This window comes from Cariama cristata, unplaced genomic scaffold (assembly GCF_000690535.1).
Source record: "Cariama cristata isolate BGI_N322 unplaced genomic scaffold, ASM69053v1 scaffold42589, whole genome shotgun sequence".
Classification (NCBI taxonomy): domain Eukaryota; kingdom Metazoa; phylum Chordata; class Aves; order Cariamiformes; family Cariamidae; genus Cariama; species Cariama cristata.
In genome coordinates, this window is record NW_009637031.1 from 1 (window position 1) to 21,722 (window position 21,722).

The 21,722-nt window shown below is 37.7% G+C and overlaps 1 protein-coding gene across 1 annotated transcript; it reads right to left on the reverse strand.

Moving 5' to 3' along the window:
- Positions 1–2,297: 2,297 nt before the first annotated feature.
- On the reverse strand, positions 2,298–21,397 carry LOC104167781 (importin-5-like; the record flags this gene model as incomplete). The annotated part of the gene is made up of 9 exons (XM_009708136.1): positions 2,298–2,404; positions 5,590–5,677; positions 9,303–9,423; positions 9,513–9,635; positions 12,935–13,039; positions 14,172–14,268; positions 14,518–14,620; positions 15,122–15,314; positions 21,317–21,397. Coding segments are annotated over 9 exons (1,018 nt in total), but the record flags the coding sequence as incomplete, so codon positions are not given.
- Positions 21,398–21,722: the final 325 nt, after the last annotated feature.

Consider the following 21,722-nt stretch of genomic DNA (forward strand, 5'->3'; position numbering starts at 1 on the left):
TAGGAGAGGGAAGGGAAATCGATGCATCTACTTGATTTGTTAAACACTTTTCACTTTTCCTCATACATTCCAGAGATGCGCAAAAATTTGAGTATCTAGTCCAGGCCAAATCCAGATCTAGAAAACAGAATTCTTAACTGCTGATACAAGTATGTACACAGTACTAATGCCTGGGAACTGCATTTTAATTAAATGAGCTAACCAGGGAAACATTAGGACAGTATTTCTTTTTCCCTCTCCCCCATCTCTGGGTTGTTTGTTTTGGATTTTTTTTTTTGTTTGGTTGGTTGGTTGGTTTTTTAAATGGTATCAGAACAGCCTATACCTTACTCTTTAGGTCAGGAGGGGAAAGAGGTCTAGTGAATCAAACAATATCTAAATTTAAAACAAATAAATAATAAGTACTAAACTTTTCAGCAGTCTCCCCAAGACTGTTTAAGAACAGTAATCTTCCATTTAGGAATAAAAGGCTTTCCCCACCTCCAAGTCCTATCAGCCTATTCTCAGGCTAGTGGGTGTTCTTAAAATGGATCTTTCACATCCCTCTCCTTTTTCTTTAGGCAAGGGAAACATATGAGAAACTCTGATTTCTTTTATTTTATTTTATCTCACAAAAATCTTTCTCTGTGCTAGAAACCATGGGGATTACAGAAAAGAAAACCAGAAGAACAAACAGGTTTATCAAACAACCTTTGGGAAAGGCATGTAACAACTTATTTCCCCAAATAATCCAGATTTCATTATTGCTGGTAACATATTAAATTCCTGGAATGAAGAACACCACAGTTCAGAGCACTGGAATCCTGATACTCAGGCTCCTATTTTATCAAGATGAGATGAAATATCATCTTGACAGAAGGTACAGTGAAGAAGCAGTTTATTTTGTGCTATTTAAGTTCATTGGATGTTCCCAGTTAAGCTTGCACCTCCTGTTACTGTATTACTATTAGCATGCGTTCCAGGCGTTCCAGACTTGAAATTAATGATTCTACAAAATGAAACGCAATCATGTCTGGACTATCTGGCTACCCAATCCAAACGCAGAACTTCGATAAACTTTTGTGAGAAAAGTGGTGGGGATAGGAGAAGGGAAAGCTTGATTTCCGAGAGTATTGATGATGTTTTAATCTAAACGTCTTCATCTTTCCTCCCACCTCCTTAGCAGTGAAAGTCTCTGAACCAAACAATATCTACTGCATTTCCCTTTTCCAAAGAGTACTAATGGTTGTGGAAAGCTCCGACCCAGCAGCAAGGAAGCATCAGGCATCGACTGCATGACTTCTCCCCTTCACAGGGGTCAGGTCTTAGAGCCATTAGACTCCTCACCTTTCTGTGGGTATGACAAAACTAGGTATTTGCTAGCCTTGAAGCTATTAATGCTAGAAGAATAAGGTTAATCCGTTTCCTTAATAAAACTTCCTTTACAAAAAAACTTCATTCCGAACAGACTTTATAAGCATTCACAATCTGTAGGTGATACTTGGGTAGCCCTATGTTCCATATTCAATATTGTAACAGTAATTTTTGGACTGGATTTTAAATCACGAAGGTAGGAAAAGTACCCAGAATTTCTGCATTACCTTCTACTTCAAAGGCTCAAAAGTACAGGTCAAGTGAAAGTGCATGCAACAAACACACAGTATTTTTTTGAATGATTGCCTGAGTATTTTAAGAGGAAAAGAAGTGTACAGAGCAACTGATAAGAATATATGGAACCACCTCATGAAACAAATATTAAAATCGGCATACCACAAGACAGTCAACCTACCACAGACTTTTGATTTTGGTCCATCAAATTACAGGAAACAAAAGAACAAGTTTTCCTCTATGAACTGTACAGTATTAAAGTTTCACTTATATGCAGCACTTTTGAAGAAGCAAAAACATTGAGCTACAGAATAACAGGGGGCAGTTTAGGCACGCTTAAGATACTGTCAGCACTATATAGGAATTTAGAGAGAATATTCTAAAGTAGAAGAAAAAGTCTTCCCTTATTTATATTTAATTCACAGACTGAGAGTTTTTAAAAAATGTACTGTTTTGTTTTTGACATCTCTGTTCAGCTGACCGTGTTCCAGAAAAATGTTGCAATGCCCTGCATATAAGTTTAATAAATCACAGTCTAAGAAAAGGTGTAACTGCCAACTTCACAGCATTTACATTTTTTGCTGTTGAAATCAAAAGTGGAAGTGTATAAAAACATATCAAGTAGCTAAACGTAAAGATTTAAGAGATATCAAAGTTCCTGGAAAGGATAGAATTGAAAAAAAAAAAAAAAAGAAAATGCAGTTACTTACGATTTTGAAGCATTTGCATAATATGTTCTTTAATCATAGGTAAAACAAGTTTTCCTCCAAGGCCACATGCCATCCTGTCCAGTGCACTCTCACCAGCAACTGCATTGCTAAACATCAGTTACAGAAATATCAGTGGTTTGATATCCACAATAAAACACACAGGCCAATGGGGCACAGAAGTGCCCTTTCCTGCAGTTCCAGTCTCCAAACTTCTGCCATCTGAATACATGTGAGCCTCCATAAGTAAATCAAGCATACCCAAACTTAAAAGCACACACACCAGTCACAAAATTGTTATTTACCCTCCACCTAAACATTTTTTATCTGTAGCCCATTGATGAAGACTAATATCAAAGAAACTTGGGCCTTACTAGCACTGAAGGTATAAATTGAATTTTGCAACAATTACACACACCTAGAAAGCTGAAACTGAATTTGCAATGAATTAAGCAATAATACAGGCCACTATCTTTTTGTCATGAGAACACAGCCCAGTCAGATTTGCTATGAATCAGGTGAACCAGCAGAATTCAAGCTTTGGCACATGAGAGACCTTTCTTGCATGGCTGCAGTACCAGCACTCTAGTAGCATGTTCCCTTGCCAATGACTCGGGCAGAAAACATCCAGTCCAGGTGAGGAATTTGTAACTCTCAGCCAGTTCCAAAACTGAGAATAGCCAAACATTATCTCTGTAAAGTAACTTGTTCCACCCAATAGAATTATTCCCTGCTGTTACAGTCTGGGTATGGCTAGCACAGTAGTAACTCCAGGTTATTACAGTCCCTCCTAGACATCCATGCTGATGGAAAAGCTGAGTAACAGTTCAGAAAGGGATGAATCTCCCTCTTCTTTCAAGTGTCAGTCAGCTGGATCAGAAATAGAGGTCTTCAAACTATTATGCTTGAATCCCCAAGTCTGATTACAAACCATAAACAGTCTACAAAACTCACATGCTGTGAACAAAGGTGCTTGCGCAAAGATATTGACAATATTGTATTTGTTCTTCAGATTAGTCAGGTTCAAATAAACAGACACATCACCAGCAGGACAACAGAGCATGGGCACTCAGGTTTAGACTGGAGCAAACTCACTAAAGTTAACGGTAGCTTTTGCTTGGAATTACGTTCTTTGAGCTCCTTCCTCCCACCATTAATTCATACATTCAGTGTGAGGAAATAAAGACAGTCTGTCCCAGAAAAATGACCGCACACCTGCCTGCAATGTTTGCAAAGCTTTTGCCAAGAAAAGAGGAAGTTGGATTAATCTTTTCCTCCTTTAGAATTTCACTGCTCTATGAAGTCAGAGCAACAAAAAACTGGAAACGCTAAAATATTCCCTGCTGCTTTTGTGTAGGCTGACTCACATCCCCCTTAGTCAGATCCGAACACACCCTAACCAGGCTACAGCCTAATGACCATTAGCCTGTTTCTTGGGCTGCACAGAAATTCCAGTTGTCTTTGGAAGCTAAAGCCTCAAGCACCAGAAGAGGTTAGCATGCCATGCCCATCAGCTAACCAACAACTCTCCACAAAGGTGAACTTCAGTGGTGGGAAACACACAGGAACACGAGTGAACCTGCTAAAAAGAAAAAACTACCACCACACACACAGTCACCAGAGACGAGCTATGTCCAGTATCTTGTATGCAAGCCTCAAGCTCTCCTATTACCTCAAGGGCCAAAGGAGCTACATTTCTCCTTTAGGTTAAGGTTGCAGAGCATATTTTCTGATCTTTGCTTGCTCTACTTGCAACTTGTAACAAAAAAAAGGAAAATTTTCACTCTAAAATCCATAGGCAGCTAACTTGTGTTTAGAAGAACAAAGTTACTCGGCTGACAATAAAGAGAAATTGGCATGCCTCAAGTGGATGATTCAGAGTACTTATGAAGTTGCCTAAAGCAGACCATCCAAATAAACTTCCACACTCTGAAAGGTTTGATGAGGATTTGAATTTTAATATTGTATTTCCCCTTGAAATTTAGTTGAATGAAAAGATTCAAATATTTGACAAACCTGAATGCAGTGGTGTCTGACAGTTCTACCTGTACAACAAAACTTCAAAGCTGAGGAGATGAAACAAGTTAAAAAGGTCTGGTCTGCCATGTCAGAGGGCGAAGAAAGGACAGCTTACTTGCAATTTCATAATCAAAAGGAACAACAAAAAAAAAAAAAACCAAAACCCAAACCAGTATTCCAAGTCAAGCACAGATTAAACAGGTTCTTCCATAAAGTCCCGCACATCGTTTTTGGAAGTGTCTTTGCATGTCTGATATCTAGTAGAAGTCACTATACAGTTCAGTGGTAAACCAATGTCTCTTTATTGCCTGTCTTCCTATGAAGATCTTTAAGTGTTCCATGGCAAATTGATTCAAAACACTAATTACATCTGAGTGTTGAAGGAGATGTCAGATGTGGCAAAAAAGCATCTAGACCGGTAAATGAACATCCATGTCTTTACTGAAGTGTGGAGATAGTTATCTCCCACACATCTTTCTGCTTTCTTCTACTTCATTCTAACTGCATTTGGATAACAGCAGATGTAACAGCATGCCGTAGACAAACCACTGTTATTCTAGTGAAAAGCTGGAACAAGCTATAAAGCATGCAGAAATAAGCAAATCAGAAAGACCGGACATCTTTAGTGGATCTTTCTCCCCCAAAACACAACAAGATAAGCTACTGCTAGCTATACCAAGGGATTTAAAGTAATAGCAAAATGGTATTATTTTTGAGCTAGATGAGCTAGATGAAATCCAGCAAGCAATTTAACATCAGGCATTCTGATGTCCTTTCAAAGGTAGACCTTTCTTTAACACCACCCTTTCAAGGGCATGGATACAGAAAAATATGGAGAGATTGGTTGTAGATGATTAAACAGGTCGGTATTACTCAGCTTTGGTTCCAGCTAACTTCAGGATAAGCCCTCAACTTAAAGGGTTAGGAAGCACTGAATTCTGAACCAAGTAACAAAAATGACAGAAGAAACAAAAGCTTGAAAAGTTAAAACAGTACAAAACAGCAGACAAGAGGACATGCAACTTGTAGACGTAAATTACAGTAATACATGAATACTGAAAGAATTTACTTACTTACTGAACAGTACCTAAATAACCTACATATAAACTGCCTGAGAATAGTCATATACACTGCTCATGACCGAGAGGAACAAAATTAGAAGTTACTTGAGTAAAGAAAAAAGTAATGCACTGCAGTCATTTGCATCCTGTGCTTCCAATCTGCCTTTAGCCACACAGTCTTGATAATAAATTGAAACAACTAGTTTCATAATTACCTGTCAAAATCATCATCCTCAAGCTCATCTGCATTTGCCCAGTCTTCATCTTCTTCCAAGTCAACCATCATTGCTAACATTTGAGGAACTGAAAAAAATAAAGTTTTAAACTCAAGTTGCTTTCTTAAAAGATACTCTCAAATAACAAGAGTAAGTTTGAAGTTCTCTCCTTTAAGAAATTCATTGAAGAAAAATAACTCTTCTTCCAGTAGCAGATAGTCAAGTCTGTCAAACTGCATCAGCTAATAATTCAGATTAGATTTTCAGAAAAATATTTTCAGAACATTCAAATCGAGAGTAAAAAACAGTTGAGTGTTTCTTACCAAAATTCATACTGCAATATGAGATTTTTTTTAAATCATGAAGATTGTAAAAAAGTAAATTCCTTAATAAAGTCTAATTCCTTGAAAGAGTTAAAAATAGTATTATACGCTTTAAGAACTCAGATATACTTCATTCATTTCGCTGAAACTCTGACATCACCCTTTGAATATTCACTGATGAAAGAGACTATATTCATTACAGAAGAATACTACTCAACCCTTAGTTTTACTAACATGATAAATTTTGTTGACTATACGTACAGTGGTCACTTAGCATAAAGCTTTACTTTTACAATGAGGTAATGGTTTAGAATTTGAGATTTTTTTCCCCACTTAATGTAAATTTTTGATTTGTATCATGAAAGTATTTTGCAAATAATAATCCACCAGTTTTTTACTTCTACCTCTGTAGATGGATTCTGTCTACTCTTCTTTATAAGTCTTTATAGAGGCTATTACACAATCTTTATCAAAATGTTCAACTACCATGCAATAAGCAACACTTGTTCTTCTGAGCTGTTCTCACAGAAGGAGCGCAGTGATTTAGCTATCGTAAGCCTGCCTGTTCCTGTGCGCTTCAGAAGCTCAAGGGGTGAAAAGAATACCTTGTGCTTCCAGAGCAAAGCAAGGTGCTTGTAAGTATTCTTTATTTTGTATTACACTAACCACTCAGAGCCGTTGTTTGAATTCAACATCATTTATGCAAAAAAAGCTTCACTTTGCCCAGGAAACAAAAGTTTTCAGTCAAATACTCAACCTTTGAGCTTTAAGAATCTTTTTAGGACAGACTATCACACATCTTGAAGACAGGGATCATAGTTAACCGTCCTTTACAGCAAGCTACTTCAAAAACGAGTAGGCATACAGTAGTCCATGCTGCTGTTGAGATTTACTGCAGCTGATGAGGTATACTGCAACTAGTGACTTTCACTACTGTAATCTATGATAGAGGCACAACAACCCTAAGCAAACTCACCTCACCATATGTCTGGGCAGATGAGAAACTTCTGGTCAACTGATGACAGAAGAAAATATTGCACACTAACAGCATTGTGGGGCAAGTATCAAGAAAAGATCAAATTATGGATTGATTTGCTTGATGTGGCTATGTATCTTCAGTCAGAGATTATACCATGGTTGCAAAAACCTTCAGAGAGCTTTTATATACATACGAAGATAACATAACAGACATTATGAACTCTCCAGCATGATGGCCACATGTCAGAATTCTATATACTTACTAGTCACTGAAAAGAATTTCCTCAAAAAAAATTGAAGTATTATAGCCCAGAAGCTTTTCAGACACAGATACTCATTAGCACACATGTGAAAATGATGTATCATTACACCTCTGAAATACAGAAGTCAACCATCATCTGCCACAAACGCTATGCAGTTCCAAAAACTGATGTCATGATATTCATTGCTATTAACAAGCAAGGCTGAGAACAAACTGTCATCCCAAGCTGTCTGGCCATCGTTATATCTAGAACCTGCAAAACCTTGTAAACATGTCGTTTCTTCTTGATGTTTAGTATGAACATGGTTGCCAGCCAGTATAGTTTCACAAAGAATTTTTTTTTTTTTTATAATGTAGAGTTGTGCATTAAAGTTTCAACGTTGTCCCAACAAGCCCTCAAAATTTAATTATTGCCAATATAAAGACTATTTACAAACAAGTTAAGGACGAGCCCACTAAGCCTGCTTTTTATCAGAGCATGCCATGACTCTCCATTTTCTGAAGATCGAGCAAAATCACAAAGACAAGCTGTAGCTCTAATTTCTAGAGAAAGAGCAATAAAATACTCTGCTATCTTCAATACGAACCCAAGGAGGGAAGTCTGAACCCAAATGGAATTCCTGAGCAGATAACTGGTACACAGGACACAGACTTACTCCTAAAGCAGCGTTGTGTTCAGTAAAACCAGCATAAGATGAGAGTTTTGCCCAAGACCCAGTTCTAGTTGTGAGGATCAAGTGATCTAGCAACTTCTTAGTTGAATGAAAACAGAAAGCCTTTTAAAGTAAGGCACAAAACCAAGACAAAAGCAATCCTTTTTGGCTACCTTTTTATCATTCTCTGAACATAACTGCTTTACTAGCTCTGCAAAATAAGTCTCTTTCACCTTAGTGATTCATTAATACTAAGAGCAATTTACAATGGGTTGCATTTCATTCCCACATGGTGCCTTATCTTAATACAAAATCTTAATACAAATATTTCATTCCTAAACAGCAACTAGCAACTCAATCTAATAAATTCTAAAGAGATAGGAGGTACTTCCCCACTATGCTGCCTTACCAGATAAGAAGCTTGCAATGATTTGGGGGACAGCAAGTGTCAAGCGTTAATATTCCCAACAAGCTACAGGATAGAGTAAAAACACAGCCTTCTAAACATTTTCAAATTCCAAAATATATTCTAAAAGAATCTGTTCTTTAAAAAACTATTCTACAAGTAAACAAAACTTCTAGTCAATAGTTTAAACACTTCAGCCAAGCAGATCCAGTTTACAAAATTTTCCAGAAGTTTTATGATTATTTTAGTGACATGTATATAGGCAACTTTCCCCAGCGCGAGCACACAAGTAAAAAAGTTGCCTTTTAACAGATTGTCTTTCTGCAAGTTTCAGAAAACAAGCAAGAATCTGGACAAAAACAAGTGTGACAGGGAGGGAAAAGAATCCTTCCAAAAATCAGGCTACAGTCCCGTGTCAGTGCCTTGATCTACTCACAAAAAGGGTTTAAAAGGCAGAGAAATATCAGTGTGTACAGCATTGCTGCTGAAGCTGTCCAGAAGACAATTATTTTTAGTATCTCAAATAATAATGCATGATTAAAAAAGTGCCTCTCCAAAGAATTTACAATCCGCATGTTAAACAGACTAATTAGACTATCTCTAAGTATTTATATAAGCATCTGATTTTTAATTCACAGCTTTAACTCAACACTGAAGCTCAACATGCATGCTGAATTCCTTCAGTCTTCATTTGCCAACATCACAGAATATCTGGCCTACATACCAAACTTCAAACGTAGAATTTCAGAACTAAATGCATCAACTTCTTTTTTTTTTTTTTTTTACAGCACAAACTTCCAAAGCCAGCAGAAAAGCATGAAAGTAGTATTTTCCTTGGAAATACCTAATGAAGAGTCTACTGTATTTTTATTCAAATTGTTGGAGGCTGCATAAGCACAGATTAATTTATGAACAGTCACAATAAGAAGGGGTTTTCTCCATAAGAAACCTCAATTCAGTGTCACCTAAAGTCACCATTACCAGTAAATTCTGGGTTGGACACACTTTTGCCACTGACCACCTGCACGCTCAGTTTAACACTGTGAAGGAAGACAAATTGTTTCAACAAAGAAAATGAGTAAAACACTTACTGGCTTGTGCAACAATGTTTGTATGCCTCCTCAGCATAGCAGCAGCAGTTTCTGACAAGGTCACAATTACTTCAAGCGCCAACTGACGCTGCATGTTACTGAGACTGGCATCTGCACACAACTACAATCCAGAAGATTAGAGCAAATAGTTAGAAGTTTTGGGGTGGAAAGAATGATTTCATTTTATGTTTTTTAAATTCCTAGCTTTACCTTCAGACTTAGTTGCAACGTAGGTTCTAAATGTGGTCGTAAATACTTGGGAACAGAATCTGCAATTTCTACAAGGGATTTCAGGACAGAATCATCGTTTTGGTAGCAGGAATCATTTACAGCCTAAAAACAGATAAGATGAAGACAAGATTAAATAAAAATAAGTAATACTATGAATGGGAGCACTCTTATAGAAGAAATTTGATTAACTGTATTCTTGTCTCTGAATAGTTTTGTTTAGCATTAGCGGCTTAGCATTAGAAGCTAAAGTAGTTGAAACCTTAGGCCACAAAAACTGACTGAGAGTAAACTTTTTGATAAAATGAATGCTGCTAACAAAGAACAAGCTGAATTCGGCATATACCAGCGGAATGAAGAAGATAAAAGACCAAGGAGACAATTCCAAGAGAATAAAGTAACTTCAGAAGACGGTCAGCACAGCAACAGTGAAAATCCTGGTCGATGGTCTCTTGATTTCGTATTGTTTAAGTGACTGGACTTGGGGATCAGGTGATGGGTTGTGGTTGTACGGGTATAATTGAGAGGCGTGAATTGGGGTAGGGGTCCCCTCTCTGGAGGCACCCAGCTCAAGCTGTAACCTAAGAACTAATAAAAGACTAACTGGAAGCCTTCACTCACATTTTGCAATTTCAGCGCGATCCTAGGGTTGGACCCTGCTATGGTAGCTGGCGTGCACAAATCCCTTACAACTACAAAAAAGATAGTATGCAGGGTCCAAAACTACCAAGTTTTCTACAAGTTATGGCTCAATTTTGACCATTATTAGTTTAAATCTAACACAGTAGACAGACACTCAGAAAGAATTATGGTCACACAGAGGCACCAAAATGCAAAAACACACGGTATGTTTTGACAAGCACAACTTCAAAATCCGTTTGAAATAGAGAAAAACTCCTCAAAGTAGCTCTGCCAAAAAGAAGGAAAATGAGTCTAACTCCTTTTTTCCCCCATTACATGAGAACAGCTTTGAATAGCTTACACTTACAAACACCAGGAATCTCAAGAGTAAATAATTTATTTTTTTGCAGACAACTCTGGAGAGCCACCAAATTAAAGCAGACTTTTCAGCCTTTAGTCACAGGACACAGGAAAGGGGCGGGGGGGGAAAATCAAGCTTTTTGCAACTATCTTTCCTAACCCACAGCTACATCCTGAAAAGTAATTTAAAACTTACTTTTAACTGATCAGGTTGATATTCTAGTATCAAAACAGCACAGTTACTCAATGGTGTTAAAACTCTTCTAGAATTAGGACACAAAAACCTAAACCTCCAAAGAGAAAACAGTCTTTAAACACACTTTTGGGGTTTTGAAAGGAATTTTCATTAGCAAATTAACTGATGTCTTCCTGACATAGAAACATTTTTTGAAGTGAGTAGTTAAGTGTTTTTTAATACTTAAGTCTAGAATCCAATAATTTTGATAATGCCACTCAAACAGCCTACATTGAAACAGCACCTTCCAGTATCAGAAATGTCCGGGGCGAGGGGGGAATCTATCTTGGTTAAGGCCTTTTGGACTAATAGCTACCACTTGTCCTCTGATTCTGGCAAAGGATAACATAGTATTTACCAGAAGTTTCTGCAAAACTCTGTATTTTATACCCATTGCAACTTTTGACCGCTTTTTAAAGAGAGACTAGGTTTCTGACGAAAGACGTTCAAAGTGCACAGCGAGGCTTGAAAGGCAGAGGCACTTTTCTGCAGTATCGAACACCAACAATCACAGAAGTCAGTTGAAGTTCCAGCTGCTTTTATCTCCACTGCAAGATAAATCTCTTGGATACAAGTTTCAACTACTAGTTCTGAAAGTTCAACTTCCAGCATAACCATTATAGATACTGTACTGAAACGACTGAATTGCTAAGTCAGAATTTTATTTTTAGCTTTTTTACCACGTCAATATTTCAACAAAATGAACTTCAACAGCAACAAAAAAAGCATCCAACTGTCTCCAAAGGTCACTCACCACTATTCTAACACATCCCATCTCCTATTTATAAACTCATACCTTCATATCCGTCTTGTGTTACCACAGCCAGAAACCTAGTCCTTCTTGCAATAAGTACTTTAGAAAGACAGATTTCGTAGCATAGTTCTGTGCTCTGTATTTGCAAGTTAAAGCTTGAAAATGCAAGCCAAGTGCATGTGTTTTGACAGCCTAAAATAGTAGCATTTAAACTTACATCACACAAAGTGGGCTATTAGTCTGAAGTCTAAAAACAGCATACTATTTAATTGCCAAACATCAAGACCAATGGCATGTCCACCCCAAATCCTGCCTCACTCCCACTCATACCGCACTCAGTAGCCAACGTCCTCTCAGACAGTTACAATTTTTGAACAATACAATTGTTATTGCCAAAGTCACAGGCAGGGACTAACCACCAAATAGTGACCTCAATATCAAAATACTTATCTTGCACACACTAGAGCCCATTTTCAAGTTCAGCTGATTTTAATAAATTCCTCTCAGTTTCCATTTAAGATCAAGCCAGTAAACTTGACACAATTTTTCTCCAGCTTGCCACAAAGTACACAGAGACAAGGTTTATGGCTTATGCTGTCAACAGGAACCTGCTGTACTGACTGTAGTAGCAAGAAGTCAGTCTTTAACCTAAATTTAGCCTAATGTAAAATTGCCAAAAGTTACTGCAGGTACTTAGTTATTTTCACTTTTTCTTGATATAGAAAGGGAATTAAACTGCAAAATTGTCATCCTTCAGAGCTCAAACCATTTCTGTCTCTGGTTTGGTTTACAATAGGCTTCCCCACAAAAGTAAACAACCTTATACTAGAATTCCAACTTCTGTTCAAATTCATCCATCCTAAAAGAGATCTAATCCAACCTCAGAAATTATATGAAGCTTAAAAAGCATTTTGGTTGTAAGTTCCTAATTTATCAAACAATAAAGATCATTTGTCCAGACTGTTGATCTTACCAAGAACATCTGTTCAGAATAATTCTACGCTTTCCTCTAAACTGAAGAGATACAGGATATCATTGGTCAATGAATTTCCCAATTACTGATTATCTGAAATCTCAAGGTAGCTCATATTTAAAGTATATTTCAATGTCATGGTTAGTTTAAAAGCTGTATGATTTTCAGTTAAGTAGCTTATGAAGAATTTTAACGCATTTATCTAGCTAACACTGTATAAACTAATCAGTATCGAACTATTTTCCTTAAAACTCTTGTCAATTAGCTTGTGTTTACAAAACTCCTTACCAGTTTCCACTGTATCTTGCTGGTGACTGATATCAGGCTAACTAAGATGTAGTTAATCCAGGTCTCAGTAAAAATTCATAGGCTACACAAATTTGCAGACCAATAATTTACATTCAGATAGAGTCAATACAGACAGTAATGGCACATTAAATGTTACTTCCGTGGTTTCTTACCTGCAAGATTCCAGGTAGCAAGTCTGCAAAATGTTTAAGAAGGGGAAGATTGTGCTCATTAGCAAGCACAAACGCAGCTGCAGCTCTAGCAGACAGAGTCTTGATCTAGAAGACAGGCAGGATTGCAGAAAGAAACGCGAGGAACAGGTAATGAAACTTGCCTTTGTTTTCTTTTAACATTAGGCCTATTACAAAGACTAAATTTTGTATTATCATTTCCCTTTTACATTTTCCTAATAGATATAGCAATTAGATTTTAACATTGGATTTTACATCTTATTTCAAATTCAGGTAAAGCGATAACGAAGATCTTCAGCACCTATGACCTCCACGATACAAAAAAAGTTCAACATATTATGAGGTGGCAAGTATTCCCCAGTTTTGTTTTTGTTTGTTATTTGTTTGTGTTGATTTTTTTTTAAGGAAAGAAAAAAGCAAAAAAACTATTGTTTTCAATTCCATCCCAATTTCAAATGCGCATGCAAGTGTAAATGTCCCATTTTTCAAAAAGTGTGACCTAAGTGTTTAAAACATGCTTCTTTAAAGGCATGACTTCTGGTACTTCAGAAAATGTTACTCTGTTGACTTTTAAAGGTCAGAAAAAGTAATCCATGGGGGAGCAGCAAACTGAACCCATACACCACAGCGGGGTTTCCTATCCTTGCCCAGCATTTTCCACAACAAGAGAAACATTTTCAAAGTACAATGCTCTGCACAAATCAATAGATCTGAAGCCTTCCAGAAAGGCAAGGCTTGCTAACATGCCCTTCCAGCAAAGCATGCACAAACAGTTCAAGGAGCTGTCATATATTCAGTTTTGAGACATACCGTGTACAGATACTACATATCTATACTGCTAAAGGCAAGGGCCAGAAAGCGAGCTTAACAAGGCATTTCTGATCCCTCATGCTGCTGGCTAAAACCTGTGGCTCTGCTTTGGGTCACTACAACTAGGTTTCTCCAGGCACAACGACTAGGGACGAGCCTGGGTCTAAGCAGTGCAGATATGAGCCAGCCAGTCAGTTTTAGGACCACAAAAAGGTGTGACCTTTCTGCTTTGCAGTAGGCATAGTCAAAACTCCAGAGGTACACCAGTTTCAGGTAATGCAACTCTCTGGTTGGAATCTATGGTTTAACCTTTATGTTTGACACTACTACACTCAGTTTCTATGCTCAGGACATATCAAAGAAAAAAACCAAAAAAACACAACAAAACAAAAGAACATAAAGGTCTTACTGATGGATGCTCTTGGTCTTGCATACACTGAACCAGCATTCTCTTAATGACCTCCAAATAGTGTTGCTGCTGATTCCCAAAAATTCCAGGAAAATTCCTAAGGACAGGAAAAGACCAAAACATTAATAAAAATTCACACAGTTTAACCTTAACTATTATTTTAAATTTATCCATTGTTAAAGCTACAGATTGTGACTGTACATCTAAGAGTTAAGTAAACCACAATACAACAGAATAAATGAAATATATAAGATTGCTTGTTGATTAAGTTGTGACAGTTTTTCTTACATTTTTACAGACATTATTTGGGTAACCTGCAAATATGTAGAAAAGTCTGCAAGCTTACCAGAAAATATGTAAAGCAGCCTCACGCAGTCCCACATTCTGAGAGCTGACAGAGTCGAATAAGAATTTCAGAACTTCTGGCCACTGGTTGTTGCCATCTTCATCTAGATTAAACATAACAAAGTTTTAGGATAAGCAAACTTAAGAGTTTGTGCAGGGCAACCAGTCATCACTATTAAAATTAATTTAAAAAAAATTGATCTGAAGATGTGTCCAAGTCACAGTGTAAAATAAGGCTGAAATGTTAGATCTAAAGGCACTCAGGAACAGAAGATGACCTCTATTTACTGTTACATAAAAGCACTCAAAGAAGAAACTGATGCAGATATTCAGCATTAACATTCATGAGAATTTAAACAAAATTGGATTTCTAAACCTTAATACAATCTCACCTAAACTCAAGCCATTTAAAAAGCAGAGTTAAGGAATCTTATTTTTATCTGATCAAGGACAGTGTAAAACAAATATTAGGTTTTATTTTAAACCATGAAATCAGTTAGCACCTCACCTGCAAATGTCTACACAAGGCTAGAGAACAACACATAAAAATATAACTACTATCAATACGTAAACATTTTACTACAATATCAGCTTATATAAAGTACCTATTAAGTTCCTGGCCAATTCAGCAACTATGTCACAGATTTTTTTCCTCATACTGGACTGCGTTTCCAACTGAATAATCAACAGCAATCCACTTTTGATAGAGGTCTGATCATCAGGTGAAAGAGCTGGATAAACTTCTTCAAAAGCAGAAGACAAAAGACGTCGTAGAAGGACAGCTGCCATTTGTCTAGCCTATTGAATAAGAAAGTACGCATGTTAAAGTGTTTTGATATGATAATCATGCTCTTACGAGGAAAGACAACTGACATCATGCTTCCAAATGATCAGTTTTCACTCCGTAGAGTTGTTTGCTGAATGGAATACCTCTCAAGCAACAGATGATAATTATGATAGTAAGTAAAAACACAGTAAAGAAACATCAGCTTACAACCATGTTTCTCACAATTACAGCTCTTCAAAGAAATAATCATGAAATTCACTGATGTATTCAGGTTTTTTTCTAGAGCTGAACCCTGGACATGTTTTGTGGCAAGTTAAGGACTTGGCTACATTATCAAAAGATGCTTAAAGCATGTCTTCTTTCTATTTTAAATGGCCTGCTAAGATAATTATCATCCAGACAGGTTTTTTTGGATTAACAAGTGACTTAATGGGACAAATTTGTCAGGTAATTAACCTGTAAACCCTCCTTCACTTTCTCAAACAACCAAACTTCACACTAAAGAGTCAGGAAGATTTTGGCAAATAAAACTCTACTCTAAAAAAACAAACAAACAACAACAAAACCAAACCAAACCAAAACCAAACCAAAAAACCCAAACCAAAACCCCAAAGCTTTCAGCCTTTTGCAGACCTATGATGAAACATTTTTCTTGAAACTTGAATTAGAGCATAGGAACCTCAATACCACACACTGTAATCTTCTAATGCTTCCTGCTTGCATACAGCAATTCTACAACAGTATCATTTACGTATCTGTATTTTATTTACAATCATACAAGAACTAAAAGCTAAACCCAGGGCTGAGTAATTCCAAATGAATAGAGCAACATATGCAATAAAGGTAAAAAGACTCATGAAGCACTGAATAACTTAATAAATAGGATGTCCACTAATCAGTGTTTCTAGAAGGACAAACGGTAATTAAAAACCACCCCCTAAACTTCTAAAGTTTAACACGTGTAACAAAACCTTACCCATGTTAAATCCTCACAAAAAAATAACCCAATGCAACATGCACTCAATTTTTTTTCCCCTAAGATATTCTTATTTAATGCGTAATCGAATGAAAAACAGCCTTTGGAATTCAAAAATATTATATGAGCAGCAGAACGAACGAAGTCCGATTTCTAAAAGATCTCTCAACTATATTGCTACAGCATAACGTAGAGATGAGAAACACAAATCACTGCAAAGTCTCAACTTCTAACATACCCTGTAAAAATCAGGTATTGCTAGAACATCACCCCAGATACTATTCTTGTTATGTAGTCTCCAGACTCACTGTGCCTTTTTCCAGTCTACCCAGCTCTCTTTTACACAGCTAAAGAGCAGTGCACACCAAGTGTCTCTATGCTAGCCGAAGGGAAGGACTAGAACGGGACCTTACTCTAGATCATTCCTTATCTCCTGTTCCTCAACAGCTCCAGTGTGGACCAAAGCCACCACATATGTAGGACTAGTAGATCTTCTCTAGTAGATCTAAGGAAGACAGCAGGTGAACAAAGAGGGTCACAGTGCCTACCTGCACTGTAGCTCCCATCATAAGCCAAGGTCCTCTAACAACAAGTTGTCACATGAGGAACACGAGTTAGGAAGGAGAAAGATTCTTTCCCCATCCCCACTGCCTCTGGGAATCCCACTAACAGCGTGTCCAAAAACTTTAACGTACCACAATATAACGGTATCTTTCCTTCTACCATCTCTAGAAGCACCGATATTGTGAAAGATTAAATTTCTCCTCTTTAGTATGGTGAATTTACATAGGAGAAGCCTTGACCAGGAACGAGTTTCCTGGGACTAAACAAGGCACAAACTCTGATGCAATGTCTTCCCTTACTCAGGGCACTGTGTTTCCGTGCATATTCTCTGACATCCAGTAATGACTGAACTCACATTATATTCATTCCTTTCCTGAAGTAATAATAGGTGGTCACATAGGGAACAGAGGTTGTTTTCATAAAGCTCGTAGTCTCAAAGAATTTCCACCTCAAGAATTTAATTTAAAATATTAGAAGACTGACAAACACAGACTGATTGCAAAGTAAAAACACAAGTAACAAGGCATACAGAAAGACACACGAGCAGCACTACATGAATTAGCTGCTGGTTATCGTTACTAGCTTAGAAAAAAATTCCCCAAAACCCCAAAGCAAATTCAAGTGTTTGAAGGAGTGACAAAGAAGCAATTGACTTCTAACAATAAATGGCATGTTTTCCTCAGCAGATATCCACCTATATATGAAAATCACCATTGTCAATTTAATCATGACAAACACAGTTGGATTAATGGCAGCTCTGGAGCTGTTCCTTCTGCTTTAAGGAAGAAAGTACGTATTTTTCACCCACACCAAAGGCTCTTTTATATTTAATTATTACAAAAGATGTACCCAAACAAGCATTTTAAAATCCTGCACCTTAGCGGCAATAGCTTTTAATGAGAACAGGAACAATATAAAGTGTACATCCCCAAAGAAGAACTTCCATCTACCAATGAAGCGTAAAAAAAGCAGAATTCTCTCCTAGAATTGCATTCTTCTGCATTTCTAAATTACCGAGGTGCTCACATACAACTGGAATGTCAAAGGTACTAACATAAAAAGTAGTCATAAAACTCAAATTTCAACATATTGCTTCTTATTAATAGAATTAACAGTGCTTTAAAAACGTTCTAGGATTCTACAGATGATGAAACCAAGGCACAAGAAGAAAACCAACTTGCTGAGCTGGGCAGCAGAAGAATTATGAACAGAAATCTGAGATATCATCCTCTCCACTGGCATTCAAAGCATCCAGGTAATCCCACATATCTTGTAAGAGAAAGACTGACCATCTTGTGTGGTACAGTCACAGTGATTTTTACTTTTGTTTACTGTTCCTTTTAAGTCCTCAAGGAGGAAAACATGCATGGATGGAAGCAATCAGTATTTCGGACACGGTCCAAAGCTAGACTTGCACAACCTCATTCAGGGATCCAGCCCCATATGGAATTCAAAGCGTGCAGTGCCTACGGTCCGCATACAACTCAAAGGCAGAGTTGTGGTGCATCAGAAGTCCATGGGCCGCCTTCCTTCTCCTCCCAACGCTGAACAGGAAGCTGCCCACGGCCGCAGTTTTCAGACTAAGAAACGCAACCCCTTCATGTGACAATATGGAGAGGGGGAAGGGAAAGGTCAGAGCCCTCTAAGAGGGCTGTGAATACAGCAGAAACACAGTTTTACAAAGCATTTGTTATCATATTTCACAGGACTCGAAATTAGACAACTGTAAATTAGGACACAATTGAAAACGGCCAATCTAGAGTTAACCAGTAAGAAAACAAATGCAGGAGAAAACGCAGAACTTCTGTTCCTCTCTAAGATTTAGGTGGTAAACCAAAACTGCAAAGGAACAGCCTCTAACACCCGAGATGCATCCTCAGAATAAAAATCATCAAATAAACTGTGAATATATACCACTTTTCTGTTCAATCCTTTCAAATGCAGTTGCATAGGAAGAAGTACAGTCCTAACTTCGTAACAGTGAGACTACACATTCAGGAAGTTGGAGACCTAGGTTCAAGCCACTCCTCAGCCCGAGGTGTAAAAACTCACGTATCATCTGGCACACAAGTGTTCTAACTGCTAAGTCAGATGCTTCCCTCTGCTTCCGTGCACAGTGTTACTCTGCTATCAGGGAAGTATAAAATGAGAACAGAGGGAAAGGTGATTATTTCCACAGTTTAGGTATTTGGTTAGGAGAAAACCTGTTATGCAGTTAGCTTTTAAAAGAGTTATTTCTGATCTAGCTTAATGGGTTTTTTTCCATGTCAAATGCAAGGGGTCCTGGGAGCAGGATCTGAATCCCTATTTCTCCACGTAAATGCCAAAGCTACTAGGTTGCAGAGTCAGGATTCCCCCAACTGCCCTCCAAATAGTCCTATGAATCTTGTACTCCTTAAAACACAGCAGCTGAGCTCCTGCAAACAGGATGGAGTCTTTTCTTCACCTTAGTTTTCCTGGGAGGGAGTAAAGCAATACAGAGGCTTCAGGATGAAGAGGGATCTGAACCCAGCCTTCCCACAGCCTGGCCAAGGGATCTTTGAAGTTCTAAGGCTTCTTCCAGCAGCCTGTGTTCAGTGGTGCCGGTACATTCAACATGCTCAGAGGACACAAATCAGGCCCAAAGCCCTGTCCACTGGTGACATTATATACTACTCTGCCCAACATTTGGATCTACATACAACACACGCAGACATAAAATGCCAAGCTGTTGACACCAGCACCATGCTGAACACGCACAGAATGCTTCCCTGCATGTTTATATGCAATGTTTAGATCGAGCATGGGGATGACTTCACTTAGGCTCCAATGTATTTGGATTTACAAGGAAGAGAGGTTGTTTGCAGGTTTTATTAATCAGGATTTTTTGAGTACAGTACCTAATGTCTACTTAAGTTACGAGCTAACATTTAAACCTTTCTTTGATTTATCCATTGGCGGAGTTAAACGTCAAGTTGTTCTACAAATGTTAACCTCTGATGTCTTTAGTAACAGTAATTCTACAGGTGAAAAGTTTCTTTGCGCTTGAGTAAGTTGGAAGCCAAGTCATTGGTAAGATTCTGAACAAGTTTTAGACGAGGCTATTTCCTTAGCTGATATAAAGGCAATAAAATCAGTAAATACATGGAGTAAGTATTTATTTACACAAGCATGACTTTGTAGTTGTCAACTCTCACTTATCAACTATATTCAAAATAGAAGCATGTGCAATACAGCTACAACTTCTAGGGTATAGTATTATCTGATTATCATACATGATCTTATTCTGATGAAAACAGGGCAGCGGTAGATCTTATTTTTCACAGCAAATGTACATACAGGAGAGACTACTCTACAGCTTTCTACAATTTGAAACATCTCAGAGGGGCAGTAAGGAAAATGACACAGCCCTTATGCAACGAGTTGCTAGTATAATATTGAAGGATCCTGTCAGAAGAACACTGCTTTGTAGGTAGATAAGCATCAGTACTAGCAAGCTGATACTTACTGAGCATTAAAAAGCACAAACAGCATCTACCTCTAAATTGAATACAATCTACCAGAAGAGATCATTATCCGGAAACAGCACACTTAAACTCCCCTTATAATATTGTTCAGAAATTCTACGTGCTACATCCTTCCGTTGTTCAGTAAAACTCTAGATTTGGGGGGGGGGGGGGGGGGGGTGGGGGGGGGCGCAGAGAGGGCACAGGAGGGAAGTCAAATATTTTTACTTTTAAGTGACTCTGAAGTCTGTAATATCTTGAAAGCTTAGTAGTTCTTCACTCTGCGTAACCAAGTGAGTCACAGTTTTACCAATAAGTACTATACCCAATTGCTACAGCGTGTGAGCCTTTACAAAACGGAGGAATAACTAAGTAAAAGGCACACTTACCGTATGCCCACAGAAAGATTTTCTATAGTGCTTAGACTGCTCTCCATTCATTCTACAGCACTGCTAGATGACTTAATAAGCATGTCCTCCCCAAATAGGACAAAATACAAAAGTCATCTGAATAAAACATGCAAAACAACTGCTACATTATCTCCCTCCAATTCTGATTTGAGAAGCACAAGAAGTTTCAGATGATACATAAGTTTAACATGTTTAGGCACAGGACCCCAAAATGGAAAGCATTTCTCAACTGTAACTTGAAGAAACATCACAGTAACACTCATATATTAGTTACACATTTTAAAGACAGAACCCATTCGTTAAGGAAAACACACAACCAGAAAACAATGGAGATCTAAGCAGTAACTTACGAAAGACTACTTTTGAAACTAAATATCCTACATCAAAAAGTCTCAGCTAGCGAACCCAACATGCAACAAACTAGAGGAGTGGTCTGTCTATAAATGTGCAGTAAATTAACATGATTCAGTTAATGCCCGACTTGTTCATTTATCCCAAAATGACTGGCACTGATTTCTTCCCCCCTTCTCCAAGTTCCCTTGAAAAATCTGCAGAATTCAAAGATTATTGAGACATACCTCCTCAGCAGCCGCGGTATTCCTGATTGCTTGTAGGAGGAATGTGATCTTAGATTGACCTGGAATATTCTCATACGTCTCCTGCATAAAAAGGGATGTAGGTTATTGTAAACAATTACGAGAAAGCATGTGTTAAGCATTAATATGAAGTGGCTTTCCTTTTAAAAACACTTCAGTATCATTCCAGTTAATAAAAAAAACAACATACCAAAAAAATTAAACCTATCATAATAAAAATTTCTGACCTATTTTAAAATCATGAGTAAAATCTTAGTTACCTAATAAGACCTGCCACATTGGAATGATCTACATAGGCATTACTGGCCACTTACGAGATGAGTGAAGAAATACAGCATGCACGGAACACCTATCGTCCTGAGAATCCATCATAGCTTCTATCACATCA